The following is a 22,314-nucleotide window of genomic DNA, read 5'->3' as shown; positions in this document are numbered from 1 at the left end:
TGAGCAAATGGGGGAGCATTAGCATGGCTAAAACCATTCAACTTCGGGGAGGGGGGGGACCCCTGCCTTTTTAAGCATTTTTCTGTTTTTGCCTTTCAGCTTCTGGGGGAAGGGGAAGGGGAAGGGGGAGCCCCCCCCCCCCCCCCCCTTACAGCCCTCTTAACCCCCTGCCATGTTAAGCATTTTGTAATGTAAGATGTAAATTAATATTCAAAGTTTTCTGCTAGTTGACAGTAGGGCTGTACAATATGGCCAAATTATCATATCTCAATATTGTCATATCAATATGATATACGATACGATTATGATTTCACACAAAGTGCAGCAACAGTGAAAATTAAACATTCTTAAACAAAACAGTGGACTCACTGCACTCATAAGGTTATCATACTGTGCCCTCCAAAAGTATTGGAACACTTGGTATTTCACATTTTAATTTGTTTATGCCATTTCAAATTCAAGAAATACATAAAACTTGATAATACCTGTAAATAGTAAACAGACATCAGGGGATGGAAACATGAACATTTCCAAGTCACTGAATATGTCTTGGACTTTATTTACATCAGTTACGAAGAAATACAAACGTGTCTTTCACCAAAACATCAAATCTAGGCTTGCATCTCAGATACACGTTCTGTCGGGTTTTCTTTTTAATAAAATCCTCCTCTACACCACTTCACCAGGAAGCTGGATTTTCTATTTTTAATTAATTTATAATCAAGTTGAAGAATTTATCTAAAGTTGTATCACTGGTGTGTCACTCAGACAGCAAAATTAAGCTTATTTAAAAAGTCCTTCAAAGAGCAAAATTAAGAGGTTACACAGGTTTTATATAGAACAGAGGAGGAGTAAATTACCTGTATTTCTTTCAGTGTGAGTGCCTTCACTTTATATCTCATGAATCAACAGCTGCCTGCTCAAAAATTACTTGAGACACACGCATACATAAGGCAACTCAAAGGAGAAATGCCGCTTTTAACAACCTGGACCTCATTTCTGCCAAAAAAAATAAGGTAATTTACTCACCAACATATATTTTGTGTCATTTGTCTGTGGTCCAAACGACGTGTTCAGTTCATATCTAAGTCAAACATTTTTCTTCTTCAACTAAGGTGGATTTGAGAGGCTGAGCAGTCAATATGTGACACTGATTTGAAAATGTTGCTCTTTTCAACCAGATGTGCTGTGACATGTCAATCATCTGTGTCCAATCAGATTTCAGGGAAGTCCATTGCAACCCCAGCCTATGCTCTAGCTCCACCCATGCCAGGAAGTGTTCAGCCTTTGGACTCTATTTGGCGCTTCCTGTTTCAGCGTGAACTTGCCACTGTATTCCTGCGAGATTCCATGAGATCTCATCTGTCAATCCAGGAAGTGTTCGACATTTCCTGTTTCACTGTGGACTCAGAATTTGGCACTTCCTGTTTGGGACTCCCTGTACCATGAACAAGGTTTACCCCGCTGCACGTTGCTTCACTTGTAATAATTGTACAGCGTCCATTCACATACAGTTGTGCTCAAGTTTACATACCCTGGCAGAATTTCTGATTTTTTTTGGGCCATTTTGCAGAGAATATGAATGACGGCAAAATGTTTTTCCACTCATGGTTAGTGGTTGGGTGAAGCCATTTACTGTCAAACAACTGTTTACTCTTTTTAAATCATAACTACAACAGAAATCAAAAGTTTAAGTACCCTGTTCTCAATACTGTGTATTGCCCCGTTTAATATCAATGACAGCTTGGGGTCTTTTCTGTTAGTTGTGGACGAGGCTCTCTGATGGTAAAGCTGCCACTGAATGTGTCTTGGACATCATTTACATAAATTATGAAGAAATACAAACAATCTGTGTGGAATAGACAGTTCTCAAAAACTGACTGTGCAAGGAGAAGAGTGAAGAAAACCACCAAGACACCCAGACAACCCAGAAGTTATATAGGCTTATGTGCCTGTGATTTGTGCATCGTGCAAATTCTGCATTTTGTATCACCAGTCATACAGCTTGATGATGAAGTGGTACAGAGGAGGATTTTCTTAAAAAGACCTGAAAATGTAGCTACAAATTGCTAGAAGGTACATCTGAGATGAAAGCCTAGATTTGATCTGTTTTGGTGAAAGAATGTCCTCCGCTCTACTCCACTAAAGCTAGGAATGATGATGTCCAACAAGAATAATCCCAGTTCCATTTAGATTTGTTATTAGCAGTTTGCATTAATGTTCAAAAATTAGTACAATACCACAGTGTCCCCCATCTGGATGTGTGTTTGTGGGACAGGCAGTTATGGGTCATTCCAGAATTGGAGGACATTTTACGTCCCACCCATCAAATTTTTTATAATCCACATACAACATACTAAAACATGTACTTTCTGAATAAATTTACTTGTCCTGAGGCCAAATCTAAAAAGACTAAGAGAAAAGACTGCTTAAAAACAGCTTTAAAAATACCAAATAAGTCTGGAGTACCCTCTAAAATGACATTTCTCTCTTGTCCCACCCCCCAATGACCAAAATGAATCTCAAATAAAACAGTTAAAATTAAATTTAAATGTGATTTTTTGGGATATTATTTGTTTCATTGTCTCTTGTAACTGTGGGAGCATTTGTTTTAACAAATATAATATTTCAAATAATAATTATTATTGATGGAAAGTGTGTCCCACAATATGCATGCAACCTTGTTACCATAACCTTTTTAGCATGGTAGAAGGAAAAAAGCAGTGAATCACATGGTACGCTGGATTTGACATCAGCCAACATTTTTCCAAAAGAATGGGTAGAGAAGTTTCAGAAGAAGTCAGTTTCAGCATTTTATCCGGATATTTCACTGTTAAAGATTTTTTAATGAAAGACGTGTGGACGGATTGCAGCGTCGGCTCGTAGCCGCTGCGACGCTCTACCACAGGAAAAACACCTCCGTTGGAAGCCTTAAGGACAAGTTGGAACATGTCCAGGCGTGGAAAAACTCACGCATGCGCACGAGGGTTCAAGCATGTCTGACGTAAAAACATGAATGAAATCCATATAGTTTTTGAAAAAAATAAAAAGGACCTATACTTTATTGACAGCCCTCGTATGATCAAAGTAAGACAATTATTTTTTCTTTATTTACATAAGTAAGTTTGACCTCTTGGTCAGCAGTAACAGCTAGCTAAACAGCTAGCTTCCACTCCTGAGAGAAAGCTAACATTAGTACTGATTTTTAACCCTGTTACCTGCAACCCTGTTGCTGTGATTAGAGTAACAGGGTTGCACTTCCTCCAGCTTTCTTACAGTTTAGAAACTAGTATTTGTAATTCAGTTCAACAACACATTATTTGAGATATGATTTAGTTACTCTACATATTGTAAACATACTTCTGAATTTTACGAGGTCTGTCAGAAAATTATCCGACCTTTTTATTTTTTCAAAAACCATATGGATTTGAATCACGTGTGATTGCATCAGCCAAGCTTGAACCTTCGTGCACATGCGTGAGTTTTTTCACGCCTGTCGGTTGCGTCATTCTCCTGTGAGCAGGCTTTGTGTGAGCAGTTGTCCACCCCCCTCGTCGGATTTTTATTGCAAATAAATGTCTGAACGATTTGGAGCTTTGCTACATCAAATTTTTCCAGAAACTCTGAGAGACCTCCAGGTGGACACCATTTGGAAAATTCAGATGGCTTTCAGCGACGATTTTATGGGGATCACACAGATTAAGGAGTGTTACAGCCGGTTTAAAGACCGCCCACAGCCGCTGAGAGCGCGCTGCACACCGAGCGGCGATCGACAGGCTGAAACAACCAGATCATTTCCAAAGTGAAGGCTGTGTTGATCCGGGACGTCATCTGACTACCACAGAAATGGCATAAGACGTGGACATCAGCACTTTTTCGGCACATTCCACTGTTACAGGAGTTTTTGTCATGAAAAGAGAAGCGGAGGGATGCGCCACAGAGTCGCGAATGGCGCGGGACAAAACCACCTCCGTGTTGGTCTCACAGGACGGCTTTTAGATGGCTTTCAGTGGCTTTTCAGTTGTGTGACTATCCGAGAAATTGTCGATGAGCTGGACATGCCAGAACATGAGGCTTCATCACGACGTTGCTTTGCACCATGCGGCTCCGTCCTGACGCGCGAATTCCTCCGCACGTCTGTCTCAGTGTGCCGAAAAAGTGCTGATGTCCACGTCTTCTGCAATTTCTCTGGTAGTCAGACGACATCCCGGATCAACGTTCGGCGTTCAGTTTGGAAATGAACGGCACATTCCACTGTTACAGGAGTTTTTGTCATGGAAAGAGGAGCGGAGGAATTCGTGCGTCGGGATGGAGCCGCATGGCGCAAAGCAACATCGTGATGAAGCCTCACAGGACATGTTCTGGCATGTCCAGCTCATCCACAATTTCTCGGATAGTCACACGAAAGCCACCGAAAGCTGTCTGAAAGCCGTCCTGTGAGACCAACACGGAGGTGCTTTTGTCCCGCGCCATTCGCAGCTCTGTGGCGCATCCCTCCGCTCCTCTTTCCATGACAAAAACTCCTGTAACAGTGGATTGTGCCGAAGAAGTGCTGATGTCCACGTCTTCTGCCATTTCTGTGGTAGTCAGACGATGTCCTGGATCAGCACAGCCTTCACTTTGGAAATGATCTGGTTGTTTCAGCCTGTTGATCGCCGCTCGGAGCGCGGCGTGCTCTCAGCCGCTGTGGGCCCTCTTTAAACCGGCTGTAACACTCCTTAATCTGTGTGATCCCCATAAAATCGTCCCTGAAAGCCATCTGAATTTTCCAAATGGTGTCCACCTGGAGGTCTCTCACAGTTTCTGGAAAAATTTGATGCAGCAAAGCTCCAAATCGTTCAGACATTTTACTCGCAATAAAAATCCAACGAGGGGGGGTGGACCACTGCTCACACAAAGCCTACTCACAGGCGAATGATGCAACCGACAGGCGTGAAAAAACTCACGCATGCGCACGAAGGTTCAAGCTTGGCTGATGCAATCACACGTGATTCAAATCCATATACTTTTTGCAAAAAATAAAAAGGTCGGATAGTTTTCGAACAGACCTCGTATATACTGAATTGTGTCCTTTTATTTCTACATGTGCATATTTCTGCAGCTGCATGTGTTCTGCAAATGGGAATCTGGAATGGAATTGCCAGAAAACCAAAAGCTTCAGCTTTAATTCCACAGATGACCACATAGAAGACCTAACAAACAGCATACCAGAAGAGCAGTGGCATACTCCAGAGGTTGTGGGTAAATGGTGTGCCCTGCTGTATGAGGCCACATCTACCCGGGGATCATCCAAGACGTGAATGAGAACCACTGCCAGGTGAAATGTATGCACAGAGTGGGGAAAAACTGCTTTTTCTGGCCGTTGAGGGAGGATGTCCATTGGTATCCCTTTGAGGATATGCTGACCATCGTTCCACTGCCACAAAATGTTACCTCACGCCACCTCACCATCGCAGAAGACCAATGGAACACTCTGGTCAGCCATGAAGAGTAAAGTAGAATATTAGAAGATCAATGTTCTAAAGTAGATGACAAGTTTTCAGCTCAATGTTGGAGTGAAATGTTTTTAACTCAGTGAGTGAATACATTGATAGGTTAGGGCAGACCAGCCATCAAAAGGTTTAAAAGCAATATTCTGAATTAAAGGGCAAGTTTCAACAGTTTGTGCAATTATTATTCCCTCTATTTTTTTGGGTGTTATTTGAGGAAAAGTGTGACAGAAGTTATTAAAAGTTATTCACATATCACTTTGGTGTTTTGGGCATTTATCACTTTTATATGATGATCTATTATCAAAAATAATGTAGCTAGTCATCCATCTTACTTTATGAAACCCTGTTACCCCAATTTCAACCCTGTTACCATATAATTTTACTTGAAAATAATCTTAAATTAGTTTCTCAGCTCAAATGGGGTTGGTCCATTTTCCTTTAAAGAGTTTATTCAATCATATGCAAAATGTTTTACAGTAAATATTGTACAATAAACACTATAATTGGTAAAGTGAAACATGCCATTATTGAAAAGTTGGTGAGGCAAATTTTGTAAGTTAAAATGAATTTAAATCAAGTCATATGTGACATCAAATGATTATTCAGAGAGAACATTACTTTATTGACTTAATGGAAAACAAATTATATTTCAGAAATCGATAATCTACCTTTATCAGGTTGCTCTGTATTGGTAACAGGGTTGCGCCAAGTATTGGAAACACTAAATATATCGTGATAAAAAAAATGTACCATTGATCTGTAATCTGAGCTAATCATGCTTTTGATAGTTTAATGCCTATTATTGATGAATATGTAGCAGAAAATCAGAAAAGTGAAGGTTTATTTTTCAAGAATTTGAAGCCCAAATGTCCTCCAATTCTGGAATGATCCTTATCAAGGCACTCCAGTGGGTCTGGAGTCGGAAGGCTATGGAACATTTTGTACACTGCAGTGATGCTTGTACTGGTCAGAATACACCCTTGCAGCATCAGTTAGGGGTCCTGATGAAGAGGGTATCGAGTGGACAACTGGGCCCTTTTGTTAAAGTTTGGTAACTGCTATGTCTTTGTGACCATGGGCTATTTTCTCAAATGGTCCAAGGCATATGGTGTACCAACCCAGCGCGCTGCCATCATAACAGAGTGATTGGTGGAAGACACAGTCTTGTTAGGGTATCTACACAGCTCCATATTGATCAGGGACAGAATGTCAAGTTCTAGGTTTTCAGAGAGGTGTGCAAACAGTTGGGGAGTGAGCCAGCACTAATGTGACTAGTACCACTACATGCCCCTGGTAACTGTGGTCATATGGGAGTCCAGCCAGTGTACACTATCAGCAGTCATGTTTGGGCACGATCTCTGGACAATGGTGCACTTTGTGTTTGTGACCCAACTAAGCCTGAAATCACTAGAGGATCTGAAATGGACCATCTCTGCTGGCTGCAAAATGACCTGCAGTTGGTGTTCACTGTAACACAGGAAATAGAGAGCAAAGAGAACTGTATAATTGTATGAAATGAAGTAAACAACTGACTTATGGTGTCATTTGTGAATACATAGTGCTGGTTCTTGTGGTGAGAAGTGTGTTAAAATACATTAGTGCACCATTTGGTACCATGATTGGACAGTTTGAGTAAATGACATTGACCTGTTGGCTGGCTGTGGTGTGCATCAAAGTGGTAGTCTCAGGATTGTGTAGTCTGATATAAGATTCACCGTCCTACGTACACTGTTCATCCTTATGGTGAGCATCTCCACAACACTAATAAAAGACATATTTGTACAGAAGGTTAAAAATTTTATTAAACACAACTGCTTGTGAGAGCATGGAAAGAAACAATATAAAAATCCAAAACATATGTACATCTATAGTAAAACATGCAGAGTAACCCATATTTTTATTGGTAAATTTAAAAATACTGACATGATTTAAAATAGGTTTTGTGCAAAGAGTGGGTGGAGGTTACAGTTGTAGGAACAATGAAATGACATGTAAAATTTATTTTTGTTTTGCATTTTAGAATAAAATGTGAGAGAACATGCCTGCTCATTGTTCCAGTCTTGTAAAACACCCCTCACTATCTCTAAATTCTTGGTGGGGGGGGGGGGAATTGAGGTCAAATACTTTGAATTATACTTGTCTGTTCAGTGTTGGCTAACATAAGAAAAAGGCCCTCTAACATCTGATCAAAGTAACAACTCAGACCCCCTGCAGAAACTTCAAGAAGATTTTGACTGGAGGAATTTGGAGCCAAATTAGGTTTCTGGGCCCCCAACCCCGTCAAGAAACAGACAGCACAGCATTCAGCTTGTTATAGCACTAGGGTACACTACATTTCGTTATTGGTATACTCTTCAGAAGTGGCAGAAATGCAGGACAGAACTGAGTTAAACTCCTAGGGCTCTTTGTTGGATCCAAATAAATGAAGGCCAGCTGGTCTTTCAGCTAAGATGGTAAACCCTTCAAAGACCTAAAGACAAGAAAAGCTGACTCAGCAGTCACAGGAAGATGTACATATGCTGGTAGCTGCAGAAGAGGATTTTTAACATCAATGGACGAAACAAGTAACAGACAGTCATGTTTTTTTTTTTGTAGACCTCAAAGGGTTTTTTTTCCCCAACCCATTCACATAAACAAATCCATATGAAAAGGGTACTGCTTTTATAGGTAGTGGTTTACATTTTCAACACCTCAATAAAGCAATTTGAGCTAAAACGTGTATAAATCACATGAAAGTGCATTGTAACGTAGGAAATGTATGTGGAATTACATACCAAATAATGTCTGGACTGTACAAGTCAACTTCATACATGAGTTCTGGAATACATTTGGCATTTACGTCAAGAAATAAACGTAAGCAGTTTGTGCTTTCGATTTAGCAGAAGGGGAACTTGCGATCAACAACAGTACATCTCATATATACTTGTATATAATACTAAAAAAAGCCAGCCTATCAAAGCTTGTAAGTTTTTTATACATATATATATATATATAAAAAACAAATTCATACAGATGGCCCTTTGTCCAAAGGTTTCCTATTGCAAAAGTTTCACATAACACAAATCAGGGCGTACCATCAAACATTTAGCACACCTACACAGACACACAGGCAGTGAGCTGGAAAGACTCCATACATTTTTCATTTCAGAAACTACTCAATAGTCGCATTGCGCTCAACATTACTGTCAAAGCATGTTTCAAGTCATTCATATAAGTTTCCTAAAACAGGCCCATACAATACTGTGTGACCAACCTATCAGAATGTATTAGGTTGGGTACTTTTTGCATGTCCAGCCACAGCGAAGCTGTATTAAAGGACGCTGTTGTTGATTAGGATGTGTGAACACCCCTGGTGAATGTACAAATGGGAAGCATCGGTGTGTATAGACACTCTGATTCCACAAGGACCACGTTACAAAGGAGTTTAGTTCTTAGTTTAGTAAAATCTGACGATTGGCTAATCCAAAACAGAACATGACTTTGGCACATATTCAGTGACATGATATTCACCAACTTACTTCAAGTAGGTGAGTCAGTAAGGTGGCCCACTTTTAACTAATAAATGGTGTTAAAACTTGAAATTCATCTTCGAAGACCTAAGTACAACACAGGTGCAAAGTACAGCCAAGGAGTCGTGAGAAAAATCAGGAGTTTAAAACATTAAGTTTGAAGTCACAATTAAATATGGTATTCAGCCATTGGGTGTTGAATTGTTTTATGTCACATTACACTGCTTTTAAGTGGTTGTTTCTGAACAGGCCAACAGCCCGTATTTGCACCGTCAATACAAAAACGTACTGAAAAAAGGGTCAATTTGCTGAACTACTTACGTGTTACAAATACATCATAGCTACATTCAAAATAGCTACCTTCAAAAATACTTAGAGTTGTTTTCCGATTTGCTTCAGATACACAGTGTGCTTAAACACATCAAGGCAAACAGAACCTTATGTTCTTTACTATAAAAATTGACCTTTTCAGAAAGTAAAGGGACGAGTAAGAAAACTTAGCAGTGAGAAAGGATTCCATCTAGATTCACAGCAATAGTCCAACTTTTAACAACAGTCTCAAACTATCTCACACACACCACTGCACATCACCATCACACTCCTCCATAGTCTACAGAGTAACAATAAATGTAGGATTTCACAGAAATAATAAAATGTTAACAAAAACAAAGTGCAAACACAGCTGCCAATATTGAAATGTGGCAAATTGTCAAAAAACCTCAAAATATCTCAGTTGGTAGCACAAATCTTAGAAAAGAGCATTTGTTCTTTTTTGTAGTGTGTAAAAAAACCCCAAAACAAACAAACAAAAAAAAACACCCAACAACATCAAATTGACAACATGAAATTTGTGTGTTGAACGTGTGGTTGTGAGTCTGTAAAGATTTCCACAGGAAAACTATTACTGCTGGGGGGAGTTGGCTTTTCTTCTACTTCTCAGGAGCCACTGGGTGAGACAAATGCAGCCGAGGCTCAGGTGGTGTTCCGTGGATTTTGGCTGGGGTCACACTGGCTTTGTGTAACCAAAGATTCCCACTGGGAAGTGCTTGACATGTGTTGGCCACTGGGCAGCGAGTTGGAAAAACTTGACATCGTTCCACTCCACGCCATCAATGGTGACTGAAGAAAATTAGAAAGGATGACGATCAAATGCAACAAATATTAAGCATCACATCATTGTGGGGACTTTGTCAAACAATTATGGTTACATGCAAAGTGGTTTGGGAACCTCTTTGTAGGTTAGAAAATATTTGGGTTATATCTGAGCCAGCAAATCAGCACAATTAATGACATCCAATAAAGATGAACTGTGGTCATGTGACTTCTCACAGCCACATTTCTGCGTGCTGCCAGGCTTCTTAAATTGCTCAGATGGGAAATTGGAAAAAAGGTCTGGATGTAGGCCAGGAGATGGTCATCAGTGATACAACCATCCATCACTGAGCCCAGTAATATCTGATCTCAGCTGGAGACTCCAGAGGAAACGTTTAGTAATAATGATACTGTAATGCAAAGTGCATCTGAAAGCTACACATGTACGTCTGTGTTTGTATACACACACATGCCTCATCTCTGTTTAATTTTAGGTACTGGAATGTGGGAAGCTGATGCCTTCTGCATCCTAAGTAGACTGAATGATGAGTTAGTGAACAAATATTCAACCACATTCCTGCACAAATTTGCTTTCACTTTATGATTCCAGAATATAACTGTTAACATTATTTATTTATTTATTTTTTCATTTACGTAAACAGCCCAGAGTTTTGCTTGCAGTCGTAGAGCTCAGCAGCAGGTGCCAGTAGAGCGTCAGGTGTGCCTCACCTCTCAGCATGGTGTGCTGATGCTTGGCTGTGCAGATCAACCTGCTGATGCCATCGATCACTTGGCTCTTAGAGTCCAGCTCTTTCTCCTTGGGCTTCTTGCTCAGAAAAATTACTGTAAATTGAGAAGCAATGTGTATTAAGTATCAAAAGGCACCTATTAGCCAAATCTTCTGATCTGCATTGCATCAGTCCACTGTGCTTTACTGTATACACAACACAGCACATAAACTGTATGTGGACACGCACGTGGAACCTTTACTGAAAATGTGTACCACACTGCTGGTAAATGTTCCTCTATTTATGTGGAACCTTTACTGAAAATGTGTACCACATTGCTGGTAAATGTTCCTCTATTTATTCAAATTTTATCAACCTGTCACTGGTAAGGCACTTTGAAGCACATTTTGAAAGCATTTATTTCCATCAAGTCATAGAGAAATCTAGAATAATTAAGGAAATTAAACACAATGATTCATTTAGATGACAACAGTGTATTTTATCCAAGTGTGAATTGTTGAATATAACAACATTAGTTTCCTACACACGTGCAAACACCAAGACTTCTTCATGGGGCAGATTCACCATCACGTGAAGCTACAAACTTGTATAGTTGCAGCTTCAGATGAGACAAATCTATCGCTGTGTGCACAGACGCACCCAGTTAATATTGGATTCTCAAAAGGAGTTATGCCCCATCTGTTACAGGGGATTTTATCAACAGAGTAACACACATTGTCTCCGTATGGGCCCCACTATTGAAATACAGGTGTTTTATAGGATAGTATGTGAATGTTAAATCTGTGTCAGTAAGGACAACACGTACTGATCAAGAAGTGAAAGTAAATAGTCCAAATATAACATAATCCAGGGTTTCCTGAGCAGGTATTTGGGTGGTGTCCTCTGTTGTGTATTAACCTGCCTTAGACTCAAATTAAAATACATAAATATAACATCAGTGCTCCTCCAGCTGTTGAAAGGTGAAGAATTGTAGCTGCAAACAGTAAAAACTAAATGTGTATAATCAATGCTCTTTCCCTGGATACATGCTGCTCGTGAATAAGACCCCTAGGTACTGGAACTCCTTCACTTGGGGCAACACCGTATTCCCTACCCAGAGTTGGCAATCCATCGGTTTCCTGCTGAGAACCATGGCCTCAGATTTAGAGGTGCTGATCCCCATCCCAGCCGCTTTACACTCAGCTGTGAACCGATCCAGTGAGTGTTGGAGGTCACAGGCTGAAGAAGCCAACAGGACCACATCATCTGCAAAAAGCAGTGATGACACCCTGAGCCCACCTAACTGGAACTGCCCCCCCGACTACCCCGGTTGCTGAGATTAAATGGGCGGTCAGCTCTAAGAAGAGTCCTGGTGGATCCGAACTTCTTCCATTTACAGATGATGGAGGCCACTGTGTTCACTGGGACCTTCAAAACAGCAGAAATGTTTCTGTACCCTTCCCCAGATTTGTGCCTCAGGACAATTCTGTCTTGGAGGTCTACAGTCAATTACTTTGACTTCATGCTTGGTTTGTGCTCTAATACACACTGTCAACTGTGGGACCTTATATGTAGACAGGTGTGTGCGTTTCCAAATCATGTCCAGCCAACTGAATGTACCCCAGGTGGACTCCAATTAAACTGTAGAAACATCTCAAGGATGATCAGTGGAAACACAATGGACCTGAGCTCAATTTTGAGGTTCATGGCAAAGGCTGTGAATACTTATGTACAAATGATTTCTTAGTTTTTTTTTTTAATACATTTGCGATAATAAAACAAAAAACCAAAACAACTTTTTTCACATTGTCATTATGGGGTATTGTGTGTTAAATTTTGAGTAACAAATGAATTTGATCCATTTTGGAATAAGGCTGTAACATAAAATGTGGAAAAAGTGAAACACTGAATACATCTTTTTAAAGTCTTTTATTCTAACATTTATGGGGGACTGATGGCTGTCAAACAAGCGAGGAGTAATTTTTATTCTCCTTTTTTCAAATGGTGAAAATTTTTGTGACTATTGCTGCTTATCTGAGTGCCAGACAGAAAGAAAAATCCTTTCATCTATGATCACACATGAAATTATTTTTGTTTTTACTCTCACCATTAACAATTACAGCGCATACACAAGATGAAAACCTCAACTCTGCACAACACTGACCACCACATAGGACAATTTACATTTTGTAAAATGTCTTAATTATGTTCTAGAAAGCCTACCTTTCTTGTTTTTCTCCTTGGTGACTACAGTCATTGCCATACTGGGGGGAACAGTGAGTTCCCCACCGCAGGGCAGGCGGCTGACCTGGAGTGAACGGAAATTACTTTTTAAGGTGTTCTTCAGTCCCACGTCTCTTTTCTCTCCCTCTTTCTTCTTCTCTGGGCCTTGCCATGTCCAGTAATCCACCTGCAGTCCCATCACTTCACTGCCTGAACACGGAGAACTACAAAAACAAACATAACTGTCTTAAAAAGCATCTCATCTCAGAGCTGAGGGGTCTATTTTACTTTTGTTTTTGCAGAAAGTACTTAAATGACACAATAGCGTGAACAAAATCTATTGGAAAAAAGCAATGCTTGTATCAGAGTAACGTATTTTCCGGACTACATGTTGCACAGGAGAATTAACTGCATCTAAACAGAAACTACCCAAATGACCCTGATCAAACGTTTACATACCCCTGATCTTAATACTGTGTATTGCCCCCTTTAACATCAATGACAGCTTGGAGTCTTTTGTGGTCACTGCGGACGAAGCTCTCTGATGGTAAAGCTGCCACTGAATATGCTTCGGACTTTATTTACATCAATTACAAAGAAATACAAACAATATGGGACTCTATGGTAAATCTGCATGGAGTAAACATTTCTCAAATACTGAGTGACTGTGCAAGAAAGAGAAGAGCGAGGAAAGCCGCCAAGACAACCCTGAAGAAGTTATATGCTTATGTGGTTGTGATTGGAGAAATTGTGCACAGTGCAAATTTTGCATCACCACTCTTAGCTTCATAGTGGATTAGATTTTAGAAGGATATTCTTTCACCAAAACAGATCAAATCCAGGCTTGCATCTCAGATGTACCTTCTGGCAATTTGTAACTAAACTTTCAGGTCTTCTTTTTAAGAAAATCCTCCTCTATACCACTTCATCATGAAGCTGTATAACTGGTGATACAAAATGCAGGTGCCTTTTGGCAAACTCCAGGTGGGCTGCCATGTGCCTTTTACTAAGCAGTGGCTTCCATCTGGCTACTCTACCATACAGGCCTGATTGGTGTATTGCTATATGGTGTATTGGTTCTCCTTTCTCCACAGAGAAATGCTGGAGCTCTAACAGAATGACCATCGGGTTCTTGGTCACCTCCCTGACTAAGGCCCTTCTCCCCCGATTGCAGGTAGACGGTGCCTCTTGTGACCGTAGATGATAATGTAGTATTTTTTAACATACAAACTGCTTTGAAATACAAGTCATAGGACCAGCAAAGCAAGTTAAAACAAACAAACAAACAAACAAACCAAAACTGTGATTTATAGTTCGGAAAATACAGTACTTATTGGCGAGCCAAGATTGTTGTTTTTTTTCTTTTTAAATGCATGTGAGAATATATAAAGTTTCTGGTACCCAGCTCCGGAAAGGGTGGTGGAGACGGAGGGAGACTGTGGAGGTGTTCCGCCAATCTCCTTCCCATACGAACCAGCCGATGGGGGCGTTGGGGAGGCCAGGATGCTTGTATTTCCCACCATCGCATCATCTGAATCCACTGTAAAGTTGTGGGGGTGGTGGCAGAATAATCTCTCTCACTCACAAAACTTCAACACAAAACATTTGTACTACTAGAAGTAAAAACAAAAGTCTTAAACTTTACCTGAGGTTGACAAACTCTGCTCCACAATCCCAACCTTGACAACCTGCAAGATTAAAAAAAAGCTATTATAAATACAGAGGGGTGACAAATAAAAGGAAAAACTATCATTAGCCCCATTGTCCGTTTACACAGTGCATTGCTGCAGAACACAACTGTCATTCCCAGTTTCAAATGGATGCAATGCTCAGTTCCTACATTCTTTAAATTCTACTACTCAATAGTGCAATGTCCATATTCCTGTCTGCCAGACAGATACTAATATGAACTCTTCAGCAGGTAGGCTAATTAAATATTGAGAAGCAGAAAGCATTAAGATTTTTAATATGAATAATACAAATAATAACCTTTCACAATTAAGTCTTTTACAATTGCTTGAAAGATGCAAACTATTATTTGGCAGTCATAGCTGCTGTAGATGGCCCACTCTCACCGAGTGTCTGACTCTCACCGAGTCATATTCAATGTCCATAAAACAAAAGAATCAAATAAAATATACTTTTGAAACAGATCTATCTGTAAACGCCATTCTCACTGCTAACACCTACTTTGGTGGTTTATTTCATGTGGCTTTTTTCAGTTTTTTTTTTTCAAGAATATTAGTTGGTCCACATGTTGAGGAAGAAGCAGACTGCACTCTGCTGTCACAATAATACCTGATGTGCTGAACACTCGTTCAGAGGGAACACTTGTTGCAGGGATGGACAAGTAGCTCCTGGACAATTTTGAAAGGTGTGGAAGATCCACTTGTTCTTTCTACCACCGCAACACACTGCCATTCAGAGCTAAACTATCCCCCCGCCCGTATTGTGCTATTTCCTCCTTAGCTCTCTCGCTCTCTCTGCCAGTGTAAGGTTTAGCAGCGTGACATTCCTTACAAATGACCTGTGTCTTGTCATGTTTCCCATCTTTTTAAAAAAAGTCGAAGTATTTCCAAATGCCTGATTTAAATGTCTTCGGTGCATCAAAAATTTCCTGAGTGCTTGTCGCTGTTGTCGCAGGGCTCCATGTTTGTTAGAAATGCACTTTGAAGCTTCCGTCCGTGATGCATTCAAGGTGCATTGAAAAAAAAAAAAAATCAATGCATGCAGGCAGCAAGCGATCCACCCACGATTCAACCCATCAAATGAATCGATGCACTCGCATCTCACACCTCTCACGTTTGTATCTAGATACCAATTTGTATTGATTAATCTCCACATCCCTAATGCACAGTGTAAATAGCAATGGACCTGATATACGAAAGGTTTCTGGGTGCAAACACCACAGCTCCCACAAAAAATGTGCATGCTGATTTACCAACAGTGCACCCTGAAGAAAGTGTCTTTCTAATCATTTTCAAGGTACATTCATTTTTGATTTGGTAAATGTTCAATAAATCAAATTTTCAGTTAAAATGTGTGCTTGTCTTATTATGCGCATGCCTGCAAGTCGCTGATTGAATTTCATGTTGTGCTCACGTTACCACCCACTGTTATGTGCGCAACTATTCTTACTAGGTCACCCACAAAATGTTCATCAACCCAATGCGCAAAGGTTTGGAATACCCACATAACTTAGCACTCCTTATACGGGATCATCGTAAATCAGGCCTTATGTGTTTTAGACTCTTTGCTACAGATCATCACGATAAGTCCCAGAGTGTTTAAATAAGGTGTTGGGTCACCATCTACCACCAGGAAATCTTCAATTTTCCTTGGCATTGATTCTCAAAGTCAGAGTCTCATGAACTCTGCTGAAGAACGAAACACCATTATCCTAAAGACATTCCCTTATTTGTCATAGAGAACACTGTCTAATAAGTTGGCCCAAAAATCTCCCAGTGTGTTCAATGAGTGTGAAACCTGTTGAAAGCATTTTTTTCCAATGTGCCACACATGTAAAATCAAATACTATTTATAAAGGTGTTTGGCATCTTTGTAATTTTGTGTTTTTTATTTTTTTATTTTTTAAGGAGGGTGGGTATTAATGACTTACCCCAACAAATGGCACAAATTTCTGACACGAGTCCTCATCAGGGCTGCAAAGATGGAGAGAGGAGGCTGTAATTGAGCACAAACTTGGCATTTAGCATGACAAACATCCCACTGGTGCATGTGAAGACTAAATGGTCCTGGACAGTTGATGGCTTTGGCATGGACTGCACCATGTCCCATCGCAGCAGAAATGGCACATGACTTGCTTTAACAGAATGGTGCCATCTTAGGGTCACGTTACAATGAGATGAATGAAAGAACTGCTCCTTACAACCAAAAACACAACAGGTCATTTAAAAAAGAAAGTCAGGGAGCTCTCTCATGTTCATATGTGGGATTAACTGTGATCATTTGGGTCTGGCTGTTACAACGGCGACTGTTTGTCCCTAAAAGAACGGAAAAGGCATCAGTAACAGTTACTTGTCAAGTAAATGTATCTATATACTTCAGGCAGGAACCAACAATTCTATCTTGAAGCAAATATACTCTAAATATACTCTATATACTTTAATGAACCTGCAAATCAGGTTTCTGCCACAAGAAAGAATGTCAGAAGTGGGCCTGCTGCTGCTCCAATTGCAGAAAAGACTCAGAACCATAATTCCAATATCCTCATCAGTTTGGGTGTCATTGCTGCTTTATTAAGATTTAAAAAGCACTTGTCCACAATCACGATTAGATCGTGAGTATTAATTGCAGTTGCTTGTGTAGTGCCTGGCTGCCTTTTCCATTAAGCCTTGCATAATAATTACCTTGGCCTACAAGCCCAACACAGCAGATCAAGGACCACCACAATGTACCATATCCAAACGTCACTGGCACTTCACTATTAGACACAACCACAGTTCATCTCCAGAAACACTTCCAAACAAAACACACCTGAGGAAGATGAGATTCTTGCTAAAGATTAATTGGTTTGATGATTACCTTAAGAAATGCACTTGGTACTATTTGGAAGTTGGTACTATTTAGGTGCACGATTATGACAATGTTATGACTTCGTCATAGTAGACAAAGTGTATGCCATATACCAGAACCTGTAGTCTGCAACGTGTCTAGTTAGACTCCAGAGCTGGTACACCTATACTGCATGTCTCTTGCCCTCTCTCTCATCTATAAAATCATGTAAAGATCAAAGTGCCAGAAAAACTCTCTTAATAAATAATAACATTATAACATGGCCTGGATGTGTGATCAGAAAACCAAACATACAATCCAGTTTTTAAACATCTGGGTTAGTTTTAATGGTTGTTAGGCATATTTTCACAGCAACAACACAAAGGATAGAAACAAAGTCACACCAAAACAAAGACACTAGTTGGGAAAGTGCAACGTGAAGTTACAGTGATAACTGAGTGTGAAACGGAAATGTGAGACACAGCAAGGAGCTCAAGGCAAATGGAGGAGAGAAAATAAGAAGAACTGAAGGGGGGGGAAAATCAATCTCAGATACCTGATGTAAAAATCAAAATACAAACTTCTCTTCCTTGAATGCAAACCAAACAGAAAAGGGGGGAAAAGGAATGCAACATTGTTAATTTTTGGGTTGTATGTAACAGTGCCTGACAAGTAAGAAGTCACGCTAACCAAGAGTGGAACGATTTGGTCAAATTTCAAGACGTAAACAAGAAAATACAATTCAACAGATTTTATTCTCAAAGTGTGCAACAATCTAAGACACAATCTTCAGCTTTATAGTCACCTCACACTCTATTAAGCTCAACTTGATACTATGTTTACTGAGCTCCTTAAAAGAACAAGCGTTGAGTTGTTATTCAAAATAATGAGAAATTTAATTTAACTTTTATTTTCTGTATCAGATTTTCAGTGGGTCAAAAGTTTACAGACATTGTTCGTACCATATTTTACAAAGTCCAAGTTGCTTCTGTTGAAAAACTTATTGTGAAGAGGAGGGAAAAATTGTGTATACGTCACACCAGAGTATAAGTTGCACCTTTTTAATGTATGTGGAACTCACTTTCTAACACCATTTCCCTGTGGGTGAGTTTAACAACAGACACAACCTCAGTGTAGCACATGTCCACACAACAGCCTGTGCTGTTTCTTAAAGGCCCATTCACACATAACACGACTGAAGCCGACTAGCATACGAAGGAGGAACTGCATCCCATTAGTGAAAAAACTGAGCCACCTCTAACGGTCTCGTACACCTGTCGCTACACCTATTCGCACACACCAGCGGCTGAAAGACAGAGTGCCCTGTGAGAGCCCATTCAATCGCTCTCGCGATAGGTATCAGCCAAATTCCAGGTGACACACATGAACATCCAACACCGCTCGCTGGACACTTAGAAAATATGATGCCATTTGCGCTGTCAGCACGAAAATAGTGAGAAGGCAATCACTTTCGAGCTGGATGTGAAATTTGCCCAAATTTATGCACCTGCCTAATTTTGTTTAAAGAATTATTGCACACTTTCTGTAAATCCTCTAAACTTCATTTCACTTCTCCAATATCACTGTGTTTGTCTGCTATATGATATATTTAACCAAAACTGCTGATCCAAACAACGAATGATTTATAAGGGAAAATCATAGAAATCATCAGGGGTGCCTAAACTTTTACATACAATTGTAGGTTGGCAGTAACCTGCTAATATGCCACAAATCCTTTCACCTGTATACACATTCTGGAAGCCACAGCACTGTGCGCCCAGCGCAGGCCAGTGTAAAGTGAAGGACAGGTGCCAGTCTAACTGGATGAAATTATACTTGGGCTACAACATGCTCATACTTAATGAATGGAGTAAATTTAAACCCTTGGCACCCAGTGTCCAGATTTGTGCCAGTATATCCCACAGCTTAAATAGCTTTGTCTGCTTAGGCATGCCCTAAATGGACTTGCACTCTTTCCATAACTCACTTTTGTATCTTCTGTCAAGATATGGCCCAAGGTTTTTGGCTTAGTGATAAACTGAAAACTACTATTCAGCTTTGAATGTTAATTTTGGTGTAATTGCTTCCTCCACTTACACTCTCTTTCAGTGGATGATGTCACATTTCTACCCGATTCTTACAACTCCTTCACCAGTTCCTTAATTGTGATCATGGGGTTCTAGTGGACTTATCACATCAACATTCATTCATCCCAAGGTTTTAATTTGGGCCTCCTTCCTGAACAAAAGTTCAGGAAGGAGGCCTTAAAGTCTGTGTGGTCCAGAGATGCTTATAATTGTGTAGAAAAAACTGTGGTATTTTTTGTGGCATCTTAAACCTTTTGGAAATGACTCCTACTTGTAGAGATCCAGTTTTAATCCTGATACCTTAGACTAATTCTTTTGAGTTTCCCCGTCACCTATAAGACTGTTCCGCAGAGCGTCATTCCTTCCAGTGTCACCCAGACTAGCAAATTGGGTGCATTTTGAAGCATCATAGTAACTTCCTGATCCATCTTTATCAGTCTTGAACAAACTTTTAATACGGAGTAGTTACAGCCATCGTCGGCACCTGACTTGAAATTGGGGTGAAAATTTTGAGCTGATCAAAAATTTCATCCCAATGTGCCAAACTGTCGCTAGTGTATGGTAACTTATTGTTCATTGTCTTAAGAAGAAGGAGGACCTTTATTGTCAGCTTAACCGCTTCAATCTTGTTTGAACGTCTTTAAACAGGGTAGACCTAATGACTACAGCTTGAAATGTGTTTGATTAAGCTACATCAGGGTAAAACTGTGAAGCAGAAGCAGCGTTTGTTGCGGTGCGCAGCCGGGGTAGCTCCTTACTTTCGTTTTCAGGTGAGTTGTCAGGTCTGCACTTTATAACCCAGACTGTAGGACACATGCCAGAGTAAGCCATTTCATCCAGTTTTTGTACTTTTTTGAATCATGGGCGATCGTAATAGAAAGGTGCCTTGTGGAACAGCGGTGTTAAACACAAGGCAGCCCTGATTATACAGGTAGGTGCACTGAATCAAAAAGTATGTCCTATAAAGACCCTTGAGGCCCAACAGAGTGGACGGGATGCCAGATCATTAAGGTTACTTCTTCAGCCAAGGCTGGTACCCATTTACAGTTGGTCTGTGAGCATGTGGTGTCAAAATCTCTGGAAACTGAACAGAGCCATTTGTGATGGACTGTGGGTCACAATGCCCAATGGACATTTTACTATACGGACAGGTTTCTGTTTTGGTTTTGCATATTTGACAATTCTTTGTTGTGCTTTGTTAATTTTGTTATTGTTAATATGGATCCCACAATATGTTATTGTTAATATTGCTAATTTTGTTATTGTTAATATGGTCAAAGCTGATGCCCCCCCACCGGAGTCTTGTCTGCTTTGCTGGACCTTACTGCTGTGAAGCACCCTGGGAAGGGTTACCTTGTGATTCTCGCTATATAAATAAAGTGAACTGAAACTGGACTGATATAATGCAGATGAAAGGCCTTGTTAAAGGACCCAGATAGGTGGATGAAGCACTGACATGGAATCGACACTAACTGACATGTATTTGTAGTTCAACTTCTACAGTACCACCTATTTTGCACCAATGAATCCATAATTATGCAAATTAGCCATTCAGGACGGTCTAAGATGAACTTATATTTGTGGACTTTTTTTTAGCAATTTTTGTTACCGTTTACAGATTGAGTCAACTTGGTGCATTTTTGCCCACTGAAAGTCTGAAACAGTGAATAAAAACTGAAATAAAGTTTTAATGAAGTTTAAATGATAAGAAAGTAACAATGGTAATAAAGTATTCCAAATGACAAACTATTTATTTGGCAGCATTAAATGTGTGCAGTTGGGGAAAAAAAAATTGTGTTTTAAACAAACTATGGAAACCTGTCGCTTCAACTACATTTATCTTTGTGCATGAATGCACAAAGATAGTAGTCTGTCATTTATAACTGTATTTTGTCAAATACATTTTAATTGTAACATTAAATTTTGACGTAGACTGTATATTTAATTCTGGTATTGCCTTAATTCATAATGGAAGATGTATTGTAAGATCATCTGAGCATGACATTATTCTATGATTTTATGAATTCAGTCAACATTTATGTCCTAACTTGTAGATGAGTTCAACTGGGAACCATAAATAAATAAATAGTTAAATGAACAAAAACAGAAGTATAAAGCATACAGGCATACAAAAGCACAAACATCCATAGCATGCTCACAATGAGACAATTACAGTTACTTTACCTCTTCTGTTTGTAGGTGAGCATGGCCTCTGAGATGGGGAACTGGTGAGAAACACTAGCACCAGCCAGATATTGAACAACTCGTCCTGCTACGTCGATGTTATCTGCACGGAGCAGAGACAGTGGTAAACAATCTGCACCCTCCTGCTCTAAGTCTCGTGAACAAGATGCAACACAAAATGGATGCAAACAATTTTCACACAGTCGATTGCAAGAAGGCACTGCATTAATCTTTTATATTAGGGTTCAATTATTTTATTTATTTATTTATTTATTTTAATCATGTGAGTGGAAATCAGGCATATAACACAAAAGATAAAGTGTGTGAAACACACAGCATGCGGCCCATACAAAATACATAACATTGACCAAAATGGACTCATTTTAATTTTTGATTCGTTTTGACCCATGGCTGTTATTCAGTACTAAATTCAATTTCAATTTTTCAACACACACACACACACACACACACACACTCACTCACT

The 22,314-nt window shown here is 39.8% G+C and overlaps 1 protein-coding gene across 2 annotated transcripts in view; it reads right to left on the bottom strand.

The window, feature by feature from the left end:
- Window positions 1–7,268: 7,268 nt before the first annotated feature.
- The window catches only part of zmp:0000000755 (phosphofurin acidic cluster sorting protein 2), a 141,373-nt gene continuing 126,327 nt past the window's right edge, over window positions 7,269–22,314 (bottom strand). Inside the window, exons 18-25 of one of the 2 annotated variants that reach the window (XM_034184556.1) lie at window positions 21,831–21,933; window positions 18,116–18,148; window positions 16,664–16,706; window positions 14,690–14,732; window positions 14,446–14,584; window positions 13,045–13,268; window positions 10,823–10,936; window positions 7,269–10,120 (exon numbers count right to left, since the gene is read on the bottom strand). In XM_034184556.1, the coding sequence (XP_034040447.1) occupies window positions 10,005–10,120; window positions 10,823–10,936; window positions 13,045–13,268; window positions 14,446–14,584; window positions 14,690–14,732; window positions 16,664–16,706; window positions 18,116–18,148; window positions 21,831–21,933 (815 nt within the window). In that variant the 3' untranslated portion in view covers window positions 7,269–10,004. The remainder of the gene's footprint in view (window positions 10,121–10,822; window positions 10,937–13,044; window positions 13,269–14,445; window positions 14,585–14,689; window positions 14,733–16,663; window positions 16,707–18,115; window positions 18,149–21,830; window positions 21,934–22,314) is intronic. The other variant, XM_034184557.1, reaches the window with a different exon arrangement.

This window comes from Thalassophryne amazonica, chromosome 13 (assembly GCF_902500255.1).
Source record: "Thalassophryne amazonica chromosome 13, fThaAma1.1, whole genome shotgun sequence".
NCBI lineage: Eukaryota > Metazoa > Chordata > Actinopteri > Batrachoidiformes > Batrachoididae > Thalassophryne > Thalassophryne amazonica.
This window is presented reverse-complemented; position numbering and strand designations above follow the sequence as displayed.